The 26,190-nt window shown below is 40.6% G+C and overlaps 1 protein-coding gene across 2 annotated transcripts in view; it reads left to right on the forward strand.

Annotated features, from left to right (window-relative positions):
* Positions 1 to 2,933: 2,933 nt before the first annotated feature.
* LOC108669523 overlaps positions 2,934 to 26,190 on the forward strand; it is a 29,614-nt gene continuing 6,357 nt past the window's right edge. Inside the window, exons 1-11 of one of the 2 annotated variants that reach the window (XM_047879880.1) lie at positions 2,934 to 3,111; positions 11,061 to 11,260; positions 12,174 to 12,241; positions 12,616 to 12,715; positions 12,962 to 13,095; positions 13,954 to 14,233; positions 14,742 to 14,836; positions 17,670 to 17,754; positions 18,318 to 18,382; positions 20,990 to 21,256; positions 24,337 to 24,466. In XM_047879880.1, the coding sequence (XP_047735836.1) occupies positions 2,981 to 3,111; positions 11,061 to 11,260; positions 12,174 to 12,241; positions 12,616 to 12,715; positions 12,962 to 13,095; positions 13,954 to 14,233; positions 14,742 to 14,836; positions 17,670 to 17,754; positions 18,318 to 18,382; positions 20,990 to 21,256; positions 24,337 to 24,466 (1,555 nt within the window). In that variant the 5' untranslated portion in view covers positions 2,934 to 2,980. The remainder of the gene's footprint in view (positions 3,112 to 11,060; positions 11,261 to 12,173; positions 12,242 to 12,615; positions 12,716 to 12,961; positions 13,096 to 13,953; positions 14,234 to 14,741; positions 14,837 to 17,669; positions 17,755 to 18,317; positions 18,383 to 20,989; positions 21,257 to 24,336; positions 24,467 to 26,190) is intronic. The other variant, XM_047879883.1, reaches the window with a different exon arrangement.

The following is a 26,190-nucleotide window of genomic DNA, read 5'->3' on the forward strand; positions in this document are numbered from 1 at the left end:
CTGCAGCTAAACCCTGCAGCTAAACCCTGCAGCTAAACCCTGCAGCTAAACCCTGCAGCTAAACCCTGCCGCTAAACCCTGCCGCTAAGCCCTGCAGCTAAACCCTGCCGCTTAAAGGTTATACTTTCTCTCGATTTTATAACCCATGAGATTTGTGATTAATGTGAATAATTAATAGGGAAATGTTAGCGTTGACATTACGTCGTCATAACGTTACCTGGACATATAAGTTTAAAGATAAAATATAACCAGGTTCTTATATACTTACCAATTACTTCTTTGAGAAATAGATGATGTAATTGAACTAATTGAGGGGAAAAGCATTCTTATTTATTATGATTGCATGATCTTTATCGGCTATGTCCTTGTAATAAAATAAATCCACGGGCAATTTGTGGATCTGCGATCAACAGATCATTACTCATGCAGTTGTGAATAATTTCACAGTTAAATCTAATTTTCTCTTTTGAATATTGTCAATATTCCAAGATGCAATTCCAGTCTATTTGTATATGACTCAAATCAATCTTTCTTTTATAATCTGTTGCGTTCTCACAACGATAAAAACAGTCCCAGATTATTATATTTTCACTACTATATGCTTCCGAGTTAGGATGGAATTAATCGCGTTTTATTCCGTAAGGAATGACTACGTAATGGTCTTAAGCTCCATTATGCGCTCATCCGCTTAGGCAATAATTTTGGACAAGCTTTATGCAAATCATTGTCTTTAACAAGTCTGAAACTAATGCAAATCAACTAAACGATGCTTAATGCAAATCCAATTATTGGATTCAGGTCTGTTACAGAAAAAGTCTTACGCACTTGATATCATAGGCATTGAGTTTATTGCGTATCTTTCTTTATGTGGGATTTTCCGAGATGCTGAGCTAAAAACTGTTTCTTCTGTTCTGAAATTTTTTCACTTTCTTTCTTCTTTTATTCATTTTTTTATTGCTACATAATTCTGTTAGTTGTGCATTGTTTCAAGCTTACTTAGCTTTGATACTAACAGGTACTACCTCTAGCGGAGGGAAATTTCACCTGTCATATCGCAGAAAAAGTTGTTATTTTATACTTTTATTTCTGTGAGTCAGCTTGGTTTCAAGATAGATTGTTATGTATCAACAACAGACTTTGAATGAAATTTTTGTGTTTAAATTAAAATAAATTAGAAATAATAGTAGTACGCCCGCATACCTCTACGCTCTAGCCCAGCAATAATCGCATGGCAATGAATTCGCCAGCAGAGTCTCCAGAGATCTTAGGTTTGATTGTGGTCTTACTGAGGGGGCGGGTGAGGAGGCAAAACAGGAAGGCCGAATGCAAGCAAAAACGACATCTACTTAACACCACAAATGTCTGAGTGTATACTGCTTTGTACACTTGCTAACGGCATGTTTCATGGTGCAGAAGCCTAACAGGTCTCCGTCATGCCTATAAAAGAATAGGGTAACATGGGGCAGCGAGCCCACTGCTGGTCATGGGCCCATAGCGGGTTTCTCGCTAAGTATGGCAGATATTGGTCCGTGTTCTCTACTGCCGGTCGACAGTTTCACTGGGATGAAGTGTACGGATTTAAGTTTTGCTAGGTTTTTGCGTTATTAAGTTATTTGTGAATAACTGTTTTAGCCCAGATTAAAATTTTTTTGCTGCTAAACAAAACTGTTTTCGATTACGTAGATGAAGCTTTAGAAATTACTGTGAATTATATTTTGAAAGTAATATTTATAGGGATAATTTTGAGTTTAAGTTTAGACTATTAGCTTTTAAAATAAAATATTGACACGATATAAATTGAAAAGATACCTAGTGGGGCAACGGGCCCACGCGTGTCACGGGGCAAAGCGCCCATGGTGAAGTCTTGGGTTATACATCATTAGATTTGTTTCAATGACCTTTTCAAAACTATGACTAGCTTTTTGAATTACAAATTACACGTCATATTGCATGATTTTTTTATTTACCGCCTCAATGCAGCAGGTTTAGTTTCTAGTTATGCGTATTTATAACCCCTTATCGAGTTATTGACTCTTGCCTTGCCAAAAGTTGATTTCAGTCAACACCAATGAGCCAAAAGTTGACGAGCTTTTATGATGTTGGCTGAAATCACGATTAGGTAAGAATTATCTGCACATAATATCTGGATTATGGACGAAACCAGAACGAAGTTTTTTTCTGATCAAATAAATATATTTTTTCTAGTCAAGGATACATATTTTCATGTCAAGGACGAATTTTTTATCGAAAGGATATATTTTTCAAGTCATCGATGTATATTTTTATGTCAATGAAATATTTTTCTTCACGTCAGAGATAGATTTTTTGAGCCAAGAGTAAATTTTTTTCAAAATAAAGATATGATTTTTTGAGTTGTTATTAAATGAATGAATGTCATATTTTTTATTACATTTTTCTTATTTTCAACTGTGAAGTGTTATTTTATCATTTTTTAAAGAAAAATAGTCAATTGTGGTAGAGGGACCAAGGGTGGGCGCCTTGCCCCAAGCCCATGGGCCCATTGCCCCAGGGGAGGGGCAATGGGCCCATTTTGACACTTTTTACAAAATAGTGTTACATTAAAAATTGAATAACTCTATAGGCGTCTAATTCACATCATACACTCCTCATTAGTCAAAACAAAGAACCACCTCGTATCAATTAAAACTTCATCAAAATTTTAGCTTAAAAAAAGTGGGGGGCGCGCAGCCCCATGTTGCCCTATTGTTCTCCAGTTCAACTAAATTAAATGAAATCGACGCGGCAGCAGTTCCATAAATCTGTGACCGGTAATCTACATCCTTTGAGTGAGAATTACACGATTTACCGTTTAACTGTTGAAGTATTTCGTTTGAATTATGTGTATCTTTTCTACTGGATTTGATTATGATTAAATTTAATGGCACGTTGTTACGTTTCTGTTACGCTCCAGGAGGTACCCAATACAAAAACATATAGGGTACTCGACTACCGCCGTGGCATGACGCTGGAAGAGGCCTACCGCGCATACCACGATCCGAATGTACCTACCAAGCGCCTCCTGCTGGCCCTGCAGGATATCGCCGACGCTGCAGCGGACACCCACGTCGGAGACATGGGTGCCCAGCCAATGTAAGTAGACAGTACGAGTTTGTGGCCTCAGTACTATTACGAACGGTGTAATTAAGAGACCAAATTATTTCTGTGGCGTGAGACTCACGGTACAATGTAACCAACGAGTCATCCCTGAGATTCAAATTCGTAAGAAGTACTTGCAGTAAACTCGTAGTTGCTAGAATATTTGAATGGAACCAATAGAATATTTAGTAGTTAGAATATTGCTAGAATATTTGAAGGCGTAGGAGCCAATTAATGGTTCAATTCACTCATTGCCTTTCCTTTCCAGTATGATGAGATTTTTTAGTGATAAGTGGAACGAATCTGTCACCTTTAAACAGAGATGCCGAACATACAGTAATAAATGAGTAGGGATCTCATCGCCCCTCTACGTACGTGCGCTTCTTGTGGGCAACGATGCAATTGACGAACTAGCGATTCACAGGCACCTTGCCTCATGCAACACAAGCGCCGCACTCAGTGGACGGCTGTCTGTTTTCTAGCAAGGTTGTCTGTGTACGCTGGTCTTTCACTATCCTGCCAAAATTTACGCGGGGCTGTCGTTCCGATTTCGGTTGCGACTCTCGGATTAGAGATGAATCAGATGCGAAATGGCAGCCTCTTCTATTTAGCCGCCAAATAGGAGCTATTTTGAGTAGTTTCGTGGGAAAAAATATAAGGGTCAAATGACACACGAAATCAGTGGCTGGTCAGGCCACCATTAGCTTACCCTGCTCAGTAGGCGGCATGAGTTTTTAGCGCGAGCGTGCTTAGAAGTTCCCAACATGCGGGGGTATGCGGGTATGTGGGGGTCTACCTCCCACACCCCCCATCCGGAAAGAGCATAAGCCGTTGCAGCAATAGTAAGGCGCAAGTTTAGAACTAACCGTGAATCAGCACGTAGTGAAGTGTGCTCAATGCTTATCGAGAAGGTATTATAGTTTTGTCTCCGGCAGAGAGCTTTAAACAATTTGATGGTAAATACCATTGCACTTGTTGACATTGAACGGGATGCAAATGAATATTTTGAGTGCTTGTGAAAGTCCTTGATTTCGAATTGTTTGGAGATTACTGTTCTTCAAGCCCACAAAATAATGATGGCTACAATAGAAATGTTCAGCTTTGAGTATATGTCTGCCTGCGCGGCTAAAGATGTATCTCTTGCAGATATGCTTTAAATTGGAATTTCTAAGCATCCCTACGGCCAACAGCTTAATTTATGAAGATTGCATAAGAACGTTTGCCGTGGGTCGCCTGCCGAAAACCACAACTGCCCTGGATGTAGTGGACCATCATGATTCCTGCCTTCCGGAACGTAGCCTTCAACACTTCAAGCCGTCCGTATCTAGGCCGTGGGTCGAACCAGCCCTCGGTCGAACGGCCACTTGTCGCAGGACGATTAATTTTGGAACAGAACTATGCTATCTGAAACCTAACCTCAGATGCGGTGAACGTAAAATTACGTAATTACCCGGAAGTCAGATTCGATCCGCGGCCTGGTGGTGCACGGCAGGTGGTGGTCAAGGCCGGAGGAAGACAAAGCCGAGTGGTGCACGGCTGATTGGTGGATATCCGGAGAGATCCAAGGCGTTCGATTCAGGGCTTATTGGTGTACAAAATTGGTGGTGCACGGCTGCGCTCCCTCGGTGTGAACTATCGCGTACAAGGAGGCAGGAAGAACGTGCTTAAACGGGATCCCATTTGTGAGCAACTTATTTGATTTCACATTACTATCGTATATTCCGTAATAATTTTGGTTATCAATCCAGAAATTTAGAGTGCAGTTGATAATTTGAAAGCTTGAAAGAATTTAATTTTAGAGCTCAACTCTTCCAATGCAAAAAAAATATAACTCAGTACTCACTGCAGTGAGTGACAGAGAGCGCATTTTCTCGTCGACGAAAACTTGAGGTCACGGGCAGACGGACGGACAGACAGACATACAGACAGACGGACGGACGGACATGGCGAGCACAATAGTGCATTTTTTCCATAAATGAGAAAATGCGCTAAAAATTGACTACTCCTGTTGAATGTGATAGGATGGCTGTTTACTGCAATCAAGCTACTGCAGTAACTTGACTTTGTAAAGATTAACACTCACTTTTCTATTGTTTTGTCTTCCTTAACTTATGACGTATTTGACTGGAAAATTTAAATTATGAAGGAAAATTTGTTAGTTTTTCCTACTAGTATTTTTTAATAAGATGTAGTTGTATGGTGAATCTTTCGCCATCACTTCTTTCAAATCACAGCAATTATACGACGCAAGTTCTTCTTTCGACAACAATAGAAGATTTCAGCTTGCGGAATATTCTCTACATCAGTTGTTATTTGATCAGTTCGTTGCAATAGGTACTTCTCAAGTTCTCATCGGCAGGCGACATTCATCATGACTACGCATTCGTGTGTTCAAGATTTAGGCAGTGGTAGAAATTTTCGACTTTGGGCATGTCGACGCGTGCATGTTATTTAAGCTGCTCCTGTTCATATGCTTAAGGTTCTAATTTCTATATCGACACGTCAACTGGATCTATTTGTGTAGTCGAAACTATCATTTGTGTATTATTTGTGTAGTCGAAGTTTATCATTGCCTACGATGCTACGTACCTAACCAACAGTCGATACCACTGGGCGGGCCAGCTGAACACGATGGCAAATGTTGCAGAGCGTATTCCGATTATTCGCAAGTAAGTTAGTTGCTTTTGTTCTGTTCTATCTACTCTGTTTCGTTGTATTATCAGGTTTCATTATTGAGTTACATCTAAGTATAAGGATGAATTTGGTTATTTCTGAAGAACAACAAATTATACGAGGATAGGTTCAGGAAATTTCCATCGAGCTCAGCAATATTGGAATAGTATTAGCCGTTAGAAATGCTTCTATTCATCATTTTGCAGCAGTTGCAAGCAGTATTTCCAGACCCCGGTAAAATTTTTTGCTAGACAAATGGTTTCTTCAACAAAAGCACTATATTAAGCTTTGGGTGTGTGTCTGCATGCGTGAGCTTATTGCTCAAGCAGATGATAGATTATGAGCTATCGCTTTCAAGCAACTGTGAGCAACACATTTGAATTGAGGATTTCCATAACTATCGTATTTTCTGCTATTTATTTGATAGTCTCTCCAGGAATTTAGAGTGCAGCTGATAACTTTAATGCGTGAGAAGAACTACATGTGAAACTCAATACTGTCATTGCAGCAGCCGACGATGGATGCAGAAAGATCCTAATTTGCTATGAAGTGTGAACAACTGAAAGCTGCAATCAAGTTAGTCACTAGCCCTATCTCTAAAACCATTTTGAAAATTGAAGATCAAATTAATAACTTCATTCGTAAACTTAAAGATACCTCCGCCCTTGCCTCCGAAACTTTGTCTAAACTTCACAATGTTCAGCACCTGACTATGGCTTCATTCGATGTGGAAAATTTGTTCACTAATATTCCTCTTGCAGAAACTATTGAAATCTGCCTCAACTCTTTGTTTAAGGATGTGAATGATCTGGTGATCGGTCTTAACCGCAATCTTTTCAAAAAGATTTTAGAATTATCAGTCATGAACTCTTATTTCATTTTCGCTGGTAAACTTTATAAGCAAGTTGATGGTTTAGGAATGAGGCTTCCCCTTGGTCCCACACTCGCTAACATTTTCATGTGCTTTCATGAAGTTTCTTGGTTGGCCGATTGTCCCATTGATTTTAAACCGATTTTTTATAATAGGTATATTGATGATACATTTCTGATCTTCAAGCATTCATCTCATGCGGGCCTCTTCTTTGATTATTTAAACCTCAAACATCCTTCAATAAAATTTACTATGGAATTAGGTGGCCTAGTGGTTACAGTTCAGAGTACCAGGATTGGCGCAGAGAGGCGCGGGTTCGATTCCAGCTCTGTGCGCCAGTTTATGGTCAGAATCGGCGAGGAGGCCGGGCTGTTAAACACAGCAGAATTGTAGCAGTGCGTTGCGAGTTCGAGACCGCAAGATGCTGTGAATGTTCTGCGATGTTAAGAATCGACGACAGACCTACGGCCTAATAAACGCTGAAACCGCTATTATTATTATTATTATTATTATAACAATTGCTTGTCGTTTCTCGATTGCAAAATCACAAAATCCGGCGGTCGTTTCCAGACGACCGCCGAAACCGACATTTACCGGCTTGGGTATGAGCTTCTTTAGCTTCTGCTCGTTTCGTTTCAAATTGAATAGTCTTCAAACTTTGATATACCGTGGATATAGGATGTGTTCTACTTTCCATGATATGCATTTGGAATTCGATTTCATTCGTAATATATTTCAGCTTAATGGTTTCCATCGTGCCTTGTGTATAGTAAAATCAAACGCTTCTTGTCTAACAAATTTTCTGAAACTGTGACTGAATGCGATAGTAAGAAAATTATTTATTGCATATTGCCCTATTTTAGTAGTGCGTCTGAAACTATGTCCAAAGAATTAAAGATGCTGTGTTTGAAATATTTCCAAATATAAATTTGCATGTTTTACTGGTTCTTTCAAAAAAATTCAAAAATGGTTCTTTCTTCAGGTATAAGGACGTTATTCCTGCTCGGATGCGATCAAACCTGGTCTCTGAGTTCTGTTGTGCACGCTGTGCATCTACATACGTTGGGATGACGTCGCGTAACTTCTACATCCGGGTTTCTGAACACCGTGGCAGGAGCTATCGTTCTAACTTGCCTCTCGCCAAGCCTCCTCATTCTTCCGTGCGCCTCCATGCTGAACAGTGCGACGTGGCTGTATCTGAGAGTGATTTCAGGATACTCGGAAACTAGTCCTGTTTATTTCGATATAATGTTAGGTCTTGTTTAGGTTTTATGTCTGTCTTTGAATTTTGACTTTTAAAGTGATTTTATTCATTTTTAATTTAGTCGAACTGATGATGGAGCTGGACTCCGAAACGTTTTCAATATCGACATGGTGAATTTTCTCGGCGTTTTCTTTGCTTTTAAATTCGATTTTGTTAAGATTAACATGTGCTTCTCCATTCTATTGTGTGGTCTTTCTTTGTCGTCAATGGACGCAGAAATTCGAGGCCCATACAGAACCGTTTGCTCGATAGAAATTCAATGTGATGAAAGTTACATGACATGAAACGGTAAATATTTCAACGATTATTTTAAACTCAACGTGATTTTTCAGCAGGATACATGGATTTAATAGGAGAAATTGGATTGACTTGCATTACCTCGAATCAGTGATATTGACGTATCGATTGAATTTGTTATTTGCGATTATTGCCCTCATTTCTAACCACTCCATGTCAAAATAGTTACTAGCTGTAAACGTCCTTGCATGAAATTGAGCCTCTGATAGACTGTGCTCTGATCTTAAAACTAAGCGACAAGTACTAGACTACATATACATATATATAACGTACATAGATTTAAATGTCCCCTCCCTTCCCCTCATAAGGAGGGGAAGGGAGGGAGCTTTTTTTTAACGCATTTTTCAGGTGCGGCCGCGTCTGTCCCGAACGTGTCAGGCACCAAATACGCGCACCCCACGATCGCCCCAAGCTCTACAGGAATTTCACAAGATTATGTTTCGGCGCCTATTTTGCTCCGGCAACCGGAACCTAAAGCGGACATAGAGCCGCTTGTTTGGTCTCACTCTCTATTAGAGAGGCTAACTGATCTTTGGATAGAGCATGGATGGCTGTAGAGAGCTCAGTCAAAAGTGTATAAAAGTCGAAATGCAAAAGAACAAGCGCTGGTGAAAATAGTTGAAGTTTTAAAAAACTTTTGTGTACAAGTCACCATAAACGAGGTTCTCAAGAAAGTTAATATATTGTTTTCGCAATTCTATCGTGATTAATGAATTTCATTGCAAATGAATTCCATTGCATGTGAATTCCATCTAAATTCTATCATCCTGCTTCTGGATGAGCGGATTATTTCCAGATTATAAAATAATCATTTGGATTATTTTTCTTAGCAGACTGCCAAACAAGTCCACAGGCCGTCTAGTATAATTTTGGAAGTCTGATGTATTCGCAACTGATAATTCTTTGAAAATGTAATTGTGTAAATCGTGTTTTTGTAAATCTTAACAGCAGCACACCCGAGAACAATGGCCCAGAGCTCAAATTTGGTTATATCCATCTCCACTGACGTCTTATTAACTGGCATCTAATCTTCAAAGCGCGCGGTCTCGAGCTCCCGTGTACAAAAGTAAGTGTGAACGGTTGTGGGCGGTGAGGCGCTGCAGCAAGCGCCTCACCGCCCATGTCGCTGCCCCTAGTGTAAACGGGCCTTTAGACGGTGCCCCTGCAGACGGACATCCGGTCCTGCAACGCTGCAGCGTCAGCTTATAGGGTTGTCTCGCAATTAAGTCACTGCGGGCGCTGCCGTTGCGTTGATATGGCAAAGTCGTGGTCGTCATTCGTAGATGCTATGACCGTAATCATAGCTGTATCGACGAGTCGTAGCTCGCGACCGTTAATGTTCGAAAATGAGCGAATCCGATGGTCTCCCGGTGGCAGGCGTCACGACGTCCGCTTACTGCTGACCGTGATGGTTAGCTCTCAAGTACCAAAAACCTCTGGCGCTAACTCACGATTCTTCTTTACGTCGCCAGTAGGCCACAAATTTTACTTCTATAAATAAGCCATGGAGCCAATCACCCAGCCTCATCGTGCATTAAATTCGCTCAGCCACAGAGCTAGAAGCCGCAGACTATGCTTGAACACCGCAATCTAGAAAAGCGGCAAATTGCCGAAAGATAATAGCGCCGTAGATCTTCATCCGATGCTTAAGCATGCTCGTTCATAAGCAGGCAGTTCCTCATCCCGCTGAACCTACTCCGGCCTAACCTGTTCACGCTGTCCCGGCTCACAACCTTCTTGCAACCAATGACTGCCCCTACCAGCGCACTTGGACCGCCTTTCCAACTTCCTGCAGCCAATGAGGTTAGGTTAGGTCCGCTCAGTTTTGTTTTGGTGGAGAAATGTTGCTACTTGTGTAGGTTAGGACTGAAGAGGTTACGCCGGAAGAGGTTTGGCCAGATGCAGTATGACCGTGCTTACCTTTAGCAAGCTTCTGCTGTGGCTGTGACATTGAGAACTTGAATTCATAAGCTGTTATGCCCTCTAGCTTTCTTACCTACGGAAAGGGATAGGAACTAAGTGTGAAGTTTGGCAAAGCAACACCTTCACACACACAACAACACCTTCACTTTAACATTCATGGAATTCACAACTTAAAAGTAGTTTAATAATTCGTCCTCAGCTAAGTTCTAAAAATTCTGTGCTTTCAGATGCTCAAAAACGAAGTTCCAAATGCGGGATTTAAAGGTAAAGTAGGATATAGAAAGATCCCAATATTAGTTTAACGCCATGGCATCAAGATTTGAGCTTAGTTGAGGTAAACGATATCGTGAGGCCAGACTACGCCTTTGCTTTCTTAAGTATAGGCAAAGACATTTTCAATGATGAAACATCATTGAAGGAAAATGTTTAACTCCGTCAATGACGCTTTTGGTCGCTAGTCGCAATTTAAATAGGCGGCGTGCCACAGTGCTGACAGGTGGTGGACAAACCGGCACCCCGTATCCTAAAATCTCTGCCCAAGTTTTGAGCACTACAAAATTACAGCCTTTTTATATTTACCCAGAAAATATTTGGAAAAAGCTCTCAAAATGAACCATAAAATATACATCATCCAGGAGCTGCGGCTCTGTTTTATAGTAACTCGAGGCCTGCTTTAGAACATCGCATTAAAAATGCCTGGTTGAGTGACAATAAAACTACACTGGATAGGTCCTTTACCAAGCCCTCTGTTTAATCTACATACTTTTCTGCGAGATAAGTGTGGGAGAGACATTAAAATTATACGGTACTTATTACCGCAGTAGTAGTAAGATTCAATACTCTGGTAATTAAAATCAGTCATTAAGCAGGGTATCCGTAAACTTCTAACCTGCAAATCTGGCACTCCGGCATCAGGTACCACTTCAACAATGAGCAGTTCGCGGCGTCACATGCGGTGCTGCAGGCGCGGTGGGGGCGGTTGGTAGGCGCGTTGAAGACGCGTGACGTGGCGGCGGCGAGGTACCTGCTGGGCACGTCGCTCGCAGCCTTGCAAGACTTCTACTCGCACTCCAACTGGATCGAGCTGGGCCACGACTCTATCCTCGAAGGTCTTGGTGAGGGCAGGTACTTTCAAACATTGCTAAGTGGACGTATCTTCTTGAACTTAAGCACAAGAAGATACGTCTAGCGTACGCTCAGCTACTTTTAACACATTCAAAACTTTCGTACGGCCGACTTAGCTAAGAGCGTACTATCTAACAACATTGCATATCAGCCAATTACAAGCTCGTATACACGCTTTGTTTACGCTGATATTTACATTTAAATATTTTCCAGCCTGAAATGATTATTCAATTGTTTTAATTTTCCACGTCCGTAGGGCCCGCTGGTAGAGACACTAAAGAGTTCTAAAGCGTACTAAAAACAGAGTACTGAAGCACTTGTGTAGCTATTTCTCCCGCTGCAATTCTCTCCTGTATTTCGTTCGCTTCAACCAACACTTCATGTCTCCTGCAATAATCATCCACTCTCCGAACTCGATGAACTTATGTTTAAGCTAAAGGCATCAATAACACCTTCGAAATCATTTATAACATTCTTCATCACGTCGCCTTCCTCTGTCTTCAACATAATCCAGACAACTGAATCAAGCCTCAATACCTTCAAAACGTTTACAAGGATCGAATACATATGGCAAAATCATCAACCCCCGGACCAATGAACCCTGACCATGCTACGAATTCGTTGTCATACACCCCATGCACCAACATGTTAATATATGACGAAAGTTTCATGGTTACCATCGAACACTGAGTACTCAAATCGCGAATAAGTATAAAGACAGTTTAAACAACAATCACAACTCGAGCTAACTAAGGCAAAGACAACGCAACATACGAAGACATTACAAAACAGGATATACAAGAGTCCAACATTCCGTAGGACAGCCTGATTTTAACGAACTTCACTCAAATTAAATTGAATATAATAATCTGGGAGAATGTAATTAAAATCGCTCATGTACAGGGCTGCCAAGTGGGACGCTGCCGGACGTCGCTCGCTTCGATGAGGAGACTTGCGTCACATGCCTCAATGTGAGTAGGCCTGTTCCTGGATTATATCGATCCTAGTTACTAGTTCAGTTTTTCTCTGGCATTCTTAGACTGCATTAAAATTTTTTGCTTAATGGTCCCCACACTTACAAAGGAGAAAAATGTTCCTCAGTTTGAGTTTAATTCATAATGTCTCCAAGGCGAGCAATCGCAATCCACATATATTTGCTCATGTTTAATTTGTGCATGCTAAAGCAACCGCGCCCTAGCTCTGTAAATAGACTGGAACTCAAGAACGTTATATAAACCCTGCATCTTCTCACGGCTTATGTTGTTACTTCTTTCTATTCAAATTCTTTCCTAAGCGTTCATTTTATCAGTGAAATTTTGCTTGTATTCTTTTTTTACACTGTCAGAAGGGTGTTGAATGCAGGAGTCACCTGACAGATTATATTCTGGAGTCTGGCTTACTGACTTCTGAGTACGTCACCAACATGGGATACACGCCGCTGCCAGGTAGGTAGTACGGCCGAGGGTCTGCTTGAAATTTATGAGATGAGGCGTTACTCTGAGCTGATTAACTTTTGAAATTTGGCATAACTCAAGTTGTGTGCCTTTCTAATGTGTGTAGGAATGGAAAAAACGACGCAAATAAGGAGTGTTGAATGTATTTAATAGATCTATTCAGTTGTTTTCAGCTCCTTTACTGCTATTAATATTTCTGAAAGTCATGTATTAATCTTGAGAATGACACTGCCCCAGGCAAGTGTCAGCTTCCTCCCCGTCAGGCAAGACGTGGTCGCATGGGGGTGGGGGGCATCAGCAAAGACCTGCCCTCAGCCTGCTTCAGCCCTCGGCCTGACCTGCACAATCGAGCGGCGCGACTCGCTGCGCAGGTTAGAACTCGTGATATTATGAATGACAGGAGACTCTTCATGAGGAGTCCTCAAGATGAGACATTTGACGTGAAAGTGATAAGAAAAATGTAAAGAAAGTGTTTTCATAGGTGCGTATAAAAATCTAGACACAAATCGAACGATGGGATATTAATAAAGATTAGTCGTCCTTCCGATTTCATGAAGAATTGTAGGATTAAAATTTCCAGAGAAAAAGTTTATGAACGATGTTGAGACACATTTGTGTATGACAAATTTTCACGGGATTTGCGATTTCTCGATAGGTATAGTGGAAAATTTTCTTCAAAATATGCATTGTGATTCAATTATTGTGCCCGATTTGCGGTCCATCTTTCATGAAAGATTGAGCGTCGACTGATTTTACGACTAATGCTGAACAAAAATGCTTCATTCTTCAGAATAAACAACGCTTAATTCTTCGCTGAACAAAGATTTACTGACAAATTATAGGAAAATTGATTACGAATAAAATCTAGGACTGTATAACTATGAAATAGGAGTTTTTATGTTATGACAGATGTCAAGTATTTTAACTTTACCATTTGTCTAACAAAGCAGTTTTTGAAATTAAATACTTCAGTTCAATGTAGTACGATACACGATATCGAAGTGATATCATGCATGCAAGAGTCCTCCAAAAATATGTTAAAATAACCAGTGGAATCAAAAAAATTTCGTCAAGAAACGCAAAGAAGGGTGAAGAATGTTTCAGTGAATAATATCTTGCTTCTTAAGTGAAGAATTTTTTGATTATCTTTTAGAATTTTATCATTCGAATATAAATTCGAGGATGATACATAGTTTTTGTTACCTCCGCAAAATTTTTAATGGCTGCAGGCAACGGCACATTACCTCACGGCGCTCAGACAGGCCGTGGGCAACGAGCTATTCAATCACCTGCTGTCACTGCACCCAAGACCAGCTGTAGCCATCGTCACCGACGGCAGGAAGGATTACACCGAAACCCTGTTGAACTCTTTGCCTTTCGGAACAATAAAGATGCCAGAACCTGAAGATTACGATTACGACGAAGATACCAATATGAACTCTTTGCCTTTCGGAACATTGGAGCTGCCAGAACCTGAAGAATACCTATTAGTTGTTTACTCTGATACTGGTACGCCCTTAACGCTATAATTCTATGCTATGTTGAAAACCTTGTGCCTACTGAGCCCGTTATTATTATTGAGCCGCTCATTCAATACCTTTCCCTAACCGGAGCCAATCTTCGGGAACCTTATACAAAATTCACTTGAGTACCTCTCGCAGCACACTGCAGTGATTGGAAAAGATACTTGCAGGTGTAACACGATTGTGCGGCATTTGATGTTTGTAGGAAGTTCGAAATGGAACTCATGGTTTCCAAGATTGGAGGATGATTCAGGTGAGGGCGGCTCTTTTGTTTGCATAATTGGACAAGCGCTCAATTTTATCGTCGCTTCTTGAAAGAAAATAAGGACGCTCAATTATAGCCTGCCAATTGTAAGCCGTCAATTTACGTCCAACAACAATACGACGAATAACATGAATTGCCTTAAATTATATGCGAAAAATATGTATTAATTGGATTAGTAGCGTGAAATAACCATTACTATTAATCATTTTTTGAGTTTTTCTGTGGGCAGTAAGAGGAGGGGGCGGAGTGTTTCGGTCCAGTTCTGCTACTGCTCTTGTACAAGCCCTAAAATCATCCCTCATCGATGCCGTAGCTGCACCACGGGTCAGTTATTGTAAGAATATTGCCCACGCAATTCTCGAGAGATCGATGAAAGTTCTTTTCCAGCGGGCTATGGTCGAGCCTGATATTTTCCTCAAAACATGTAAATATGAACAGGTTTCTCAATCTAATGTGGCTCTGCATAAGGGCGATAGGCGCGCAGCCGTGGGCCACAAATTTACACATCCATGAAGACGAGACTGGCGTAAAATACTTAACATCATGAGCTACTATGCCCTCTAACTTTCTCGACCACGAATAAGAATGTGAACTAAAGTGTAAAGTTGGGACTTTCTTGCCTCAAGCATGCACCCTTCTGTGCTAATTCAAATGCAGTAATAAGAATTGTCTGGTTTTTACAGCTTCTTCTTTTACTCCCGAACAGAAATGCACAGGACTAGATGGCCTAGTACCAATTAAAGGTTAATTACAAATATTAGGCTTACATAGAATAGAATAGAAGTGTCGGAACTGAAGAAATAGGTCCATGGCCTGTTGCCGATTCTTGTACTTTTCTTGACTTGATTCCACAAGGGATCCGACCTTTTGAACACGATCTTTCCATAACTGAATATTGTTTAATTTTGCTGCCTGACTTATTGCCAGGTCCGTAAGGTGCAAGGCATTTTAAGACTGAACATATGCTCCTGCATAGCTTCGTCTAGTCTGTGTTTGAAGGCGTTCCTACTCAGAGCGTCAACGATTCCATTTGGGAAGCTGTTCGACATGTCGGTGAATCGAAGCGAGAAGAAATGTTGTCGTATGGATATGTTACAACGCAGTTTTTTAGTTTATAGCGGTGGCCCCTGGTGTTGGTTCATATTTCAAATTCTAGCAATTATTCTGGGACCTTGTATAACCCGTGGGTATACTAGTATACTTCAATGAGGTCACCACACAGACGTCGATAACAGAGGCTTGGAAACTTCATAATCTGTATTCTTTCTTCATAAGGCTTGCCTTTTAATCCCGGAATTATCCTTGTTGTACGTCTTTGAACACTCTTGACTAAATTTTTGTCCTTTTCTAATTTTGGTGACCACACGGCGTTTACAGACTCTGGGTTCGGACGCACAACAGCGACAAACAACAGCTTCATCGCATCTGCATCTAAGTACTCGTAAGAGCGTCCGATCAGTCAAAGTCGTTTATTGGCTTTATTAACTTGAGCTTCAATATGCTTAGAAAATTTCACCGCATCGTCGACATTGCTCCCAAATCTTATTTCATTTTCGACTTCGACATCATCACTCTCGCTTCGCAACACTGTCTTCTCATACAGTAATCTTGCTGTTCATTGTTCTTGCCAAGGTGGGTTACTTTACATTTGTCAGCATTAAAGCGCAGCTGCCCCTTATCAGCCCAGTCAACTAACCTGTCAAGATCACCTTGCAACCGTGCTTTCTGCGACGAATTCTTCACTGTATTATAAACTTTTGTGTCGTTAGCATACATCGAGCAAACGCTAGACACAGCTTCTGGCAGACCATTGATAAACACAATGAATAAAACAGGCCCGAGAACGCTTCCTTGTGGCACGCCGCTGCTCACTGAAGCCCAGTCTGAAACGGTCACATTAATACCGACAAGTTGTCGTCTCCCTACAAGAACATCTCTGATCCATTTGAGTTCTATACTCTCATTTCCCAAAGACTAAATTTATGCAACAGCTGCTCATTTAGGACACCGCTACATGTCTGTAAAATCGAGGTACACTGCATCTACTGGCTCCCTTTCGTCCAGTAGGCGGGTCCATTCATTCAAAGTAGACAAAAGGTTAGTGGTGCAGTATCTACCGGCAATAAAGCGATGTTGACAGTCTAAAAGGGGAGATTATTAACAGTCAAATGATCGATCTCTCACAACAGATTCCATTACCCTGCAGACGACACTTGTCAAACTGACAGGGCGATAGCTGCTCAAGCAGCTTTTGTTACCTTTTTCGGACAATGGTGTTAGTTGAGCTTTTTTCCAGTCAGGCGGCAAGATCCCTTCGTTCAAAGTTTGACGAAAAAATTACGTCAAAGGGCTGGTTAGGACGGTTGCTAACTCTGAGTAATCTGGGATGGAAGCCGCACGGTCCACATGACTTGTTGGGATTTAGAGTGACCGCGCGCTTGAGAACCTCTTTTTCTTGTATTTCAAAACTTGTTAATTTAGAGCCGACTTGGCGCTCCTCAATAGATGGAACACTGGTCAAGTCCTCTTCAGTGAATACGCTACTAAAAAAACTGATAGCCCTTATCAGTTGCACCTAGCAACTGATGATAGCATAATGAGGCCATGATAGCACCTCATGGCCTTAGCCTTGCCCTCATCAGAAGATATATTTCGTTGATCCACTTTCAACTCAGAAATATCATCCTTTGATTTGCACATCGAGCGAGCGTTCAAAAAGAAGGCTTTCGAGCTCTTTTTTATGCATTTCAGGCAAGTTTTTTTAATATTTTTTCTGCGCTGTGACAGCTTTCTTAGCTTGATTTCGAGCTCATGCGAATAAGATATAATCGGCATCTCTACGAGTCTGTCAATAGCGCTGGTAGGCTTCCTTCTTGGTTTTCTGCTAAGCTAGAACTATACTGTTCTCCACTGAGTTTTTTTGGCTCCACCGAGCTTAATTCTAGGTACACACGCAGCAACTGCTGACATAACTGTGTCCTTGAGAAATGACCATTACTCAACCACATTCATGTCCTTTATACAGTTCGAAATATTCTCTGCTTCACTGAGTTTATCATAATCGCCTTTCGCAAAATTCAAACGCTCAGGCTTCCAAGGCGTTTTCGGGATCTTTATTCCTCATCCACTCTAGTACCCTAAAATTTCCTCCACTCAGGACCCTCTGGCTGCTCTGCACACGGCTGCCCACGCAGCGCTGCCTGGCACGGAGGTCTTCATGCTAACAGAGAGCGCTCCCTTAAGCCCGGTCCACACGCTCAGTTTTACACAACGATTTGTCTGCGCAGTTCTAATCGTTGCAGATAAAACGTTGCGTGTGGACGGGAAAACTGCGCAGTTTTGGAGCCGGCGGGAAAACTGCGCAGTTCCATCGAAATCTGAGCTACCGATGGGAGGTTAGGTTTCTATATTCAACGTTTCGTTCAAATCTGTACAGTAGTTAAGAAGAAATGTCATGCTCACTGCAAATTTCAGCACGTATCGTCATATAACTCAGGAATGAAGGTGAAATTCCAAAAATGTTCACGAGCTAAACATCACCGTTAAGTCCTAATGAATATGTGTATCAAGTTTTATCGAGCTACGTTCATTACTTTGGGAGATATTCCATGCTCGCCGAATTTGGGGAGACCGGCCGTAAAATTTGTCCGAGACGTTTTCATGGCGAGATCGCGCAAAACTGAGCAAACTACTCAGATAAGTCGGTACCGTGTGGACGCTCTAAAAATTGCAACGATTTCATTCCGACTTATGAAACTGCGCAGACAAATCGTTGTGAAAACTGAGCGTGTGGACCGGGCTTTAGGAGGGCACACGGGGGCCAGCACGCCCCTGCACACACGGGAACTGCTCTTGCGCAAGAGAATCAAGGTGATTCCTATTCCTCTTGTTTTTGACGCTGCTAAAAGATGTCAACAAGCATCTGTTTCTACAATGGAATGGCTACAAATATTTGGCTGTGCGTGGCTTGAAAGTTGTGATTGGAGTAGCTGGTTAACCCGACTGGTTGAAAACCGGTCACTTATGTATAGTGGTGGGCACAGCTAACCGAAAAGTTAGCTTCGACAACCGGTAATCCGCTAACTGAAAAGTTAGCCTTTATTAAACTAACCCGATAAATCGCCGAAAATTTTAGATGAATTTATCGCTAACCGCTAACTATTAGTATATCAATTTAGCTTTGGCTTAATTTTTTTGGGGGCTCTAAACTCAGAGAAACAGATGCAAGAGAGCTAAACTTTTAATATGTTGTAGCATTAACAAAGAGCTTTCCAAAAAGGTGTAGTATGCCAAGATCAGATGATGATCAAGATGTACATAAAAAATTAAATGAACAAACGAAATGAAATGAAGTGTGCAGCAGTTGACATTCAACATGCAGTTTATCAAACGAATAAGAAAGTATTAAACGATTAAGAGATACAAACACACAAGCTAACGATGGTTAGCATTAAATATTAACATCTGAATTCTCTTTCAGAAGAGATCTTAAAAATTTTTGGCGGACTGCCAGTTAGCGGAACTAAATTTAGCGGAAGAGAATTGTTTCGCTGATGGTTTTCAAAGTTAGCTGCTGAAAAGCTAATCCGATAAGGAAAAATTAGCTTCGTTAATTAGCGGTTAGTGGATTAGCGGAACTGTGCCCACCACTGCGTTATGTAAACTGCTCTGAATTATTATAGTATATCAACCAATTGTATTTAGAAAAAACTGTGACAATATTCGAATACTATGCGACGAATGTATATAGAATGTAAAAACACTGTGACGCCAATGTATGAAAACTGCAAATAACTTTCTAAATTATTAACTCCGAATAAATTGCGGCGATATCTGTTCCCCAGAGAAGCAGATGGAATACGGCAATGAAATCATTGATGACGAGTGAGACTGAGCAATCGTACTTCCCTGTTCTCTTCAATGTAGAATTCAATTTATGGGCTGTTAACCTCAGCCACAAGGTATAATCTCTGGAAATTTTTATTTATCGAAAATTTATAAATCAGCATGTACTGCAGATAGAATCACATATAGAACCAGATCGGAACGTATTCATCCAGAAAGCGCGTGTACAATAGTCGCGTTCGAACATGCTCCAACGCTGCATATGACATTTTAAGTTATGCTAGTAACATGTAATTAACTCAACATTTTCCTTCTGGACATTACTATCAGCATCAATAGCTGCAAATATAGCATCAGAAAATCTTGTAATCTCTAGAGGGCTTACGAGCTGCATCAAAAATTAAGAAGGACGACAATAAACGCAAGCAACTCCCGAGAATGCAGCATGCATTCTCGGGAGCGAACAAACAAATACTGTATATTTTTTTAATGCTGTCGTAGATACAAAATAATTTTAGAGAAAAAGGCGCGAAGAAGAATAAGTCACAATTTAAATGTGACTCGCACTTAAGGCTTGGCTTCTTTACAAAGTAGTCGGAGAGGCTGAGAGAGAATAAGACGCAGACACTGAACCACATGAGTTGCCACGGTGGGCCCAACCCCACTACTCTGCGCCCACTACCTTAACTATCTTAATTAAGGTACATGGGGCTTGTATTCGCTCCGAGTATTCAGTTCGAGAACCCACACTCAGAATATTGTGATGATTCATTATTCGGATACGAGTAGCTGATACATTGGCGCCCGAAGCTGTTCAACTTGTTATGACTTATGTGAGGTCTATCTAGTCGGGCTGCGGCAGTCGTCGTGAGTATGTGTGTGCCGCTCTGCATCCTGCAAATACTCGGCAAACCAAATACTCTCCTAGTGTATAGGAGGACCTCAGCTTGCAAAAGTGGACTGGGAGCGAATACAAGCCCCGTGAATGAGCTCTTTTAGAAGGCAACCCTCGTTAGTTTCCAGTTCTCGCTGTACTCTTGAGCTTCTGGCGCTCCCGTAATTTAACATTATAAGTATATAATTCCTGAATTTCGCTCTATTCACATACTGATCCCAACGTTCCAGCTAAAGCTGTTTTACGCTCAGAGATTGAACGCCTGTTGTCGTTGTACCAAGGCATCCGAAATTACCTAGAATTCCAAAAAATGAAAACCACTCGAGAAAGCAACAATTTTACCACGTTTTTCTTCTCTTCGCTTCGTGTCCGTCTGTCTGTCTGTCATCAAAACTTCAAACCCTAATTTAGAGCACTTTTGAAGATCCTAGAAACTTGAAATTTGGTATGCATGCTTATGCTGCCTAACAATTCAAGATTTGATCCTCAGTGAGGATCAAATCAATCAATCAAGTGAAAAAATTCACTTTAGACTTCATTTTAGGTCAAGAATAAAATTTAGGACAACTCACTGAAAAAGTTAATGTTTCTTTAATGTCCGTTAAGATAACGTGGTCTTTAAAAGTTTTGTATTTGTTTTATTCGAAATTAATCTTGCTTGCCTCACTCTATTTGCCACGTCTCTATGCCCCACACATTTGGCGCGCCCGGCATTTCAATTGCTTAACATCTTCCAGGTAATGCCGTTGGTGGTTGGACACATTTTACAAAAAGATGAGAGCGCACAGAACCAATCTACCAAACCTAACTCATCACACAACATATGGATTGGGGGAAACGCAAGTGCCATTCCCCTTGAGCCAGAGATGCTTTCAGCAAGTCGCGTCTACCATATCCTGGCAGAACTCGCCTTAATGACAGGAGGTCACGTCATCGACGTGCCAACTGCAACTGAACTGACGAGCGCTCTTTACGCTGTCAAGAAACAGTATTTTCAGGGCGAGGTATGTACCGTTCACTTTCGGCTGATGACACTCTTTCAAAATGTACCTAAGGATGAGTCGGTCTTGTGCTTAGTGCATTACGTTCACTTAACAACCTGCTGGGTTCAGTGTCTGCTGCGCCTACTATCGTTAAACTTGCATTAATTAGAGGCTTGGTAGTTGTAGACGGTAGGTCTGAACCTCGAGCGATCAAACAAGGACAAGATTTAATGAGTTATTTTGAGAGATAGTTAAGATTCAGTCGGCTGTCAGGATGATGAGGATAAGGGTGATCGAGGGCGTTGTTACAGTTAGTGACCCTATAGCCCTCTGGGACGATCATGTTAGTTTTGGGGCGGATGTGCCCCATACCTAAAGGGGCGTTAGGATGGGAGGAAGGCAGGGAGTGGAAATGCAGGCATGGAGTACGGTTAGATATAGTGGGTACAAAAAGTATCCGACACAAAGGAAAAAATTTATTTCATTGAAGCTTATTCAACAAAATTACATAAACAATGACCATTCTAATGTAAATTTACATGAAAAATACATATATCATATTCATATCAGAACAACAATATCATTAAATGTTGACATGATAATTGTAATTTTGTAAAATACGGTTAGATATAGAAGGTTCAAAAAGTATCCAAAACATCGTAAAAAATTGAATTTGCTTCGCCAATAATTTCTCATCCATTATGTTCCGGGGAATATTCTAAGATTAGAAAACGTTGAATTATTCTAGAGTGCAAAAGAACGTCTTATAGGCATCTCTCATACTGCAGTCATTCATTAAATGGCATCGTCATTAGAAGGTGGCACACATTTTACGCTCTTCAACATTGCCTAACACTGCATAATTGTCTGAATCAACTAGAAAATTAATTATTCAACCACACAGAGATAGTGTGGGATACAAAAATAATATCTGTGTTAAATATCCCAATAACGACAGTTGGGGATACAGTTCGGAGGTGGAAATCATTCCATCTTTCTACTAGTCTGCCTTGTTCAGGGCGTCCTACAAAAATTTTCTCACCTCACAGCTAGGAGTTTTGTTCAAAAAGAACAGAATAGTCCTTGACTGACTCGCTCTGAACTGTAAAAAGATAGCAATCAAGTGAGATAAATGTTTGCAAGAATAAAATTAGCACAGTTCTTCGAGAGAGAGGATTCCAATCTCGATCACCAAGAAAATCCCTCTCATGAAGGAATTTCAATTAAAAAACCGCCGAAACTTTGCTAAAGAACATGCGAGTAAACCTTCAAGCTTTTGGGATAAAATATTATCGAAGAGGAGATTAAAATTGAGTTGTTTGGTCAGAACTGTGTCAGTCCTGTTTTGAGACAGAAGAACTCTGCATTTCACCTAAAGAATACCATCCCAACAGCACAGTTTGGAAGTGACAGCATAATACTTTAGGGTTGTTTCTCTTCTGCAGGCCCTGAGGAATTGAAAATCATAGAAGGAAGGATGAACTCCGAAATGTATCGGAGCATTCTTGAGACTGAGAGATTTCTCGTGAAATCAGCTGAAAAAATGAACCTTCCTCAAGGTTGGATATTTGAACAAGACAGTGAACCTAAGCACACGGCTAGGGCAACTCACCTGACATCAATCCGATTGAAAATGTGTGGCGGGAATTTAAATTGAGGGTACAAGAGAGAGATTCAAGAAATCTTATCCAATTGAAAGATATATGCAAGGAAGATTGGGCTAAAATTCTTATTAGCATATGTGTTAATCTTGTGAACATGTAATTCAACCGGTTATAAGCAGTTTGGCGGCTTAAGGTCACATGACGAAGTATTGAGTAAATTTGCTAACTATATGTTGGATGCATTTTGAACCTTAACTTTTACAAAATTGCAATTATGAAGTCATCATTTAATGATGTTTTAATATGATATTTGTATTTCCTGTGTAAATTTACACTAGAATAATGTTTGTTTATGTTACTTTGTTGAATAAGCTTTAATTAAATAAAGTTTTTCCTTTGTATCGGATACTTTTTGCTCCCACTGTATATAATATTATTGTGGGGACAAAGACATGGAAAGACAAAAGTTAACTAGATCCTGGTGAGACTCATCGCATTATTACAGCTAAATTTAGGCAAGTACGACGACAGCACGGCAGTGATTTTCCGCTTAACTTGTGTACACAAAGTTATTCCATCCTGGTCGATATGCTTTTGTAGTTGGTGGTAATCGTATGAATGATATGAAGTATTATGCTCCTGATCTACGATTAGTGTTACTCGGTTATGGATAGCAGAGTCAATCTGAGGCTGATTAGAGACATAATGGCCAATCTAGTGGGAAGCAACCTAAGTTCTAATGGCTAATTGCAATTTAATTCTAAAATGTAAGCATTTTACCGAGAATTTTTAGAAATTTTAGGTAATGTTTCACTAACGAGTGTTCAATTGCGTCTTTATTTCCTAATGCCTGTAGGCTAACTTAACTTCCGCTTATTTTGCGAGGAATACTTATTGATCACAGGCCTAGTCGTGAGCTCAGTTTATTGGTTACAATGCGGCGTAGGCAACGAACTTTCGAGCACAGGGAACTAAGGAAGGGAAAGGAAAAATTTATGTACTTATGATGAACATAAGTACATAAATTACGCACGGCTATTCTAGTTTATAGTTGACTGTAGAGTATGGATGTAAATATTTAAAATAGAATTATGGCATGGGTCCTTTACTGACAGCTATTAAATCTTCGGCCAAAAAGTGGCAATTGTAATAATTTATCTATAGGCATTCACTGCAGAGTTATACGAGGTAAAAAATCAGTGGCTTGTGATTTGTGGCTGAAACTTATTTATATGATGCACTCCGCATATGGGATTTTGCTATCAAGGAATTATTTACATTTGATTATGATAAACTCATTGTAATTACTTTTATTTTACCTGATAGATTGAACTTTTCTTCGACTTCACAGGATACAAAATATTAGGTGCGTAAGTTGTGTTGCAGTTTTTATTTTTCATGAGGGTTTTTTTCGGTAAATTGTGTTGTGTACATATTGTTTTTGTTCAGGTTGCATTCTGGGCAAGTTGTATTCTGTTCTGATCATGTCTTGCACAGGTTGTGTTGTATCGCGATATTTCGGGGTCGAGTGCCAAGATCATCAACATCACAGTGGATAATCGCGTGCAGGCAGTCGGCATATCGCTCTACGGCACTTTTGTCTCGGCAGCTATGACGGCTGATGGTGGTGGGTGTTAGAAATTTATTAGTACGATCGATAAAATGAATCGGAGAATTTTTTAATTTTATGACGAACTGTATCTTCTGAGATAAATTTAGATTTTATAGACGAGAATCACTCATACTCGTCGGATGGAGCTCTATTCCATGGGATTCGCCAATCCGTCTATAATTTGGACGGATTGGGTGGCCCAGTGGTTACAGTTCAGAGTACCAAGATTGGCGCAGAGAGGCGCGGGTTCGATCCCAGCTCTGTGCGCCAGTTTCTGGTCAGAATCGGCGAGGAGGCCGGGCGGTTAAGCACAGCAGAATTGTAACAGTGAGTTGCGAGTTCGAGACCGCAAAATGCTGTGAATGTTCTGCTATGTTAAGAATCGGCGACAGACCTACGGCCTACTAAACGCTGAAACCGCTATTATTATTATTAATGGATGGATTTTTGGCACCTAACCATTATGAACTGGAATCGAATCCCTCGCGCTCCATTGGAAAGCAATAAATTGTAAAAAAGTTTGCTACGTTGAATCTGAACTCTGTGTCAAATGGCTCTTAGTAAAACGTGCTAACAGAACGTCAACCAATGTTTGTCACTGGGGTCAAATTGCCTAGTCTAATGGACTCTGAGATAAGGGACTGATCCGTTATGTAAAAGTGCAATCGCTGTTGTATGCACTAAACGGACCTCCCGTGCATGGAGAGGGCAAACAAATCTCTTTTTCTTAAAAGAAATCTGCTTTCAAACGGAAAGGATCTCCCGATGGATTTTTCTAGGTTTCTAAATGTATGTTAAGTTTAGAAAAAGTTATGCAATATGCATTTGTGCAAGCCTGATTGAAGACCAAGGAATGCTTCTATTAAATTCAATTGGATTTCTAGGATTACAACCAGACAACTGTGTGTGCTCGATATTGAAATGCTACTTGTATCCAAAGCAGTTTTCCAACTCCTACATATTTGATAACCACCCAAAGTGCCTGACTATGCGCAAGACGTGGATATAAAACAATATCTTTTGTTCTTAGAAAAAACGTAGCTAACTTACAAATGTGGTAAGATGTATGATAGTTGTAAAAATGTTTCAGAATTGCGTGAACTGAATTGATAGACCGTGTGGGTTGCAAGGCCATAAACTTCAGTCTACTGGAAATAAAAACTGCCGTGTGGAATTCATTCACATAATTCTTTGCACCCATGAGGCCTCTACTAATTTTGAATAAAAGAGGAAGAAGGAAAGCGAGAAACGGCTAATAACCATGCAAATCTGTCGATAAATCGTTTAAAATGCACGATAGATTTAGAGAACGAATAGGTCTGCAAATAATCAGTGCTTAGCCGACTGCCCATGGCCTGAAGCTCCTCGAATGCCATCTGTATAAAATGAGAGAAATACCCTTTGTCAGAAAAATAAATATTGAATAGACGAACTTTCATGTATGGATCAATTGGTATATATATATGCAAAAATGGAGTTCCCTAATGGTGGCGAGTCATCATTATCGGTTTGAGTTCTTTAGAAACTCCAATGTATATTACAGTATATCTTGCCAGAAGGACGGGAAAAATATCCAACTCAATCTACCGTACCTCTAAAACTTGCGTGGCAGAGATAAATCAGTCAGTTGCACCTGGGACTGCATCTCATGCAGTCGAGATCCTCACTAGCGCGTGTGAAAGGTGGATCAGAGCAGCCGTCATGTGGGCGCGGTGCGAGGTCAGAAGATAGTGTGCTCT

This window comes from Hyalella azteca, unplaced genomic scaffold (genome assembly GCF_000764305.2).
Source record: "Hyalella azteca isolate HAZT.00-mixed unplaced genomic scaffold, Hazt_2.0.2 contig425, whole genome shotgun sequence".
Classification (NCBI taxonomy): Eukaryota; Metazoa; Arthropoda; class Malacostraca; order Amphipoda; family Hyalellidae; genus Hyalella; species Hyalella azteca.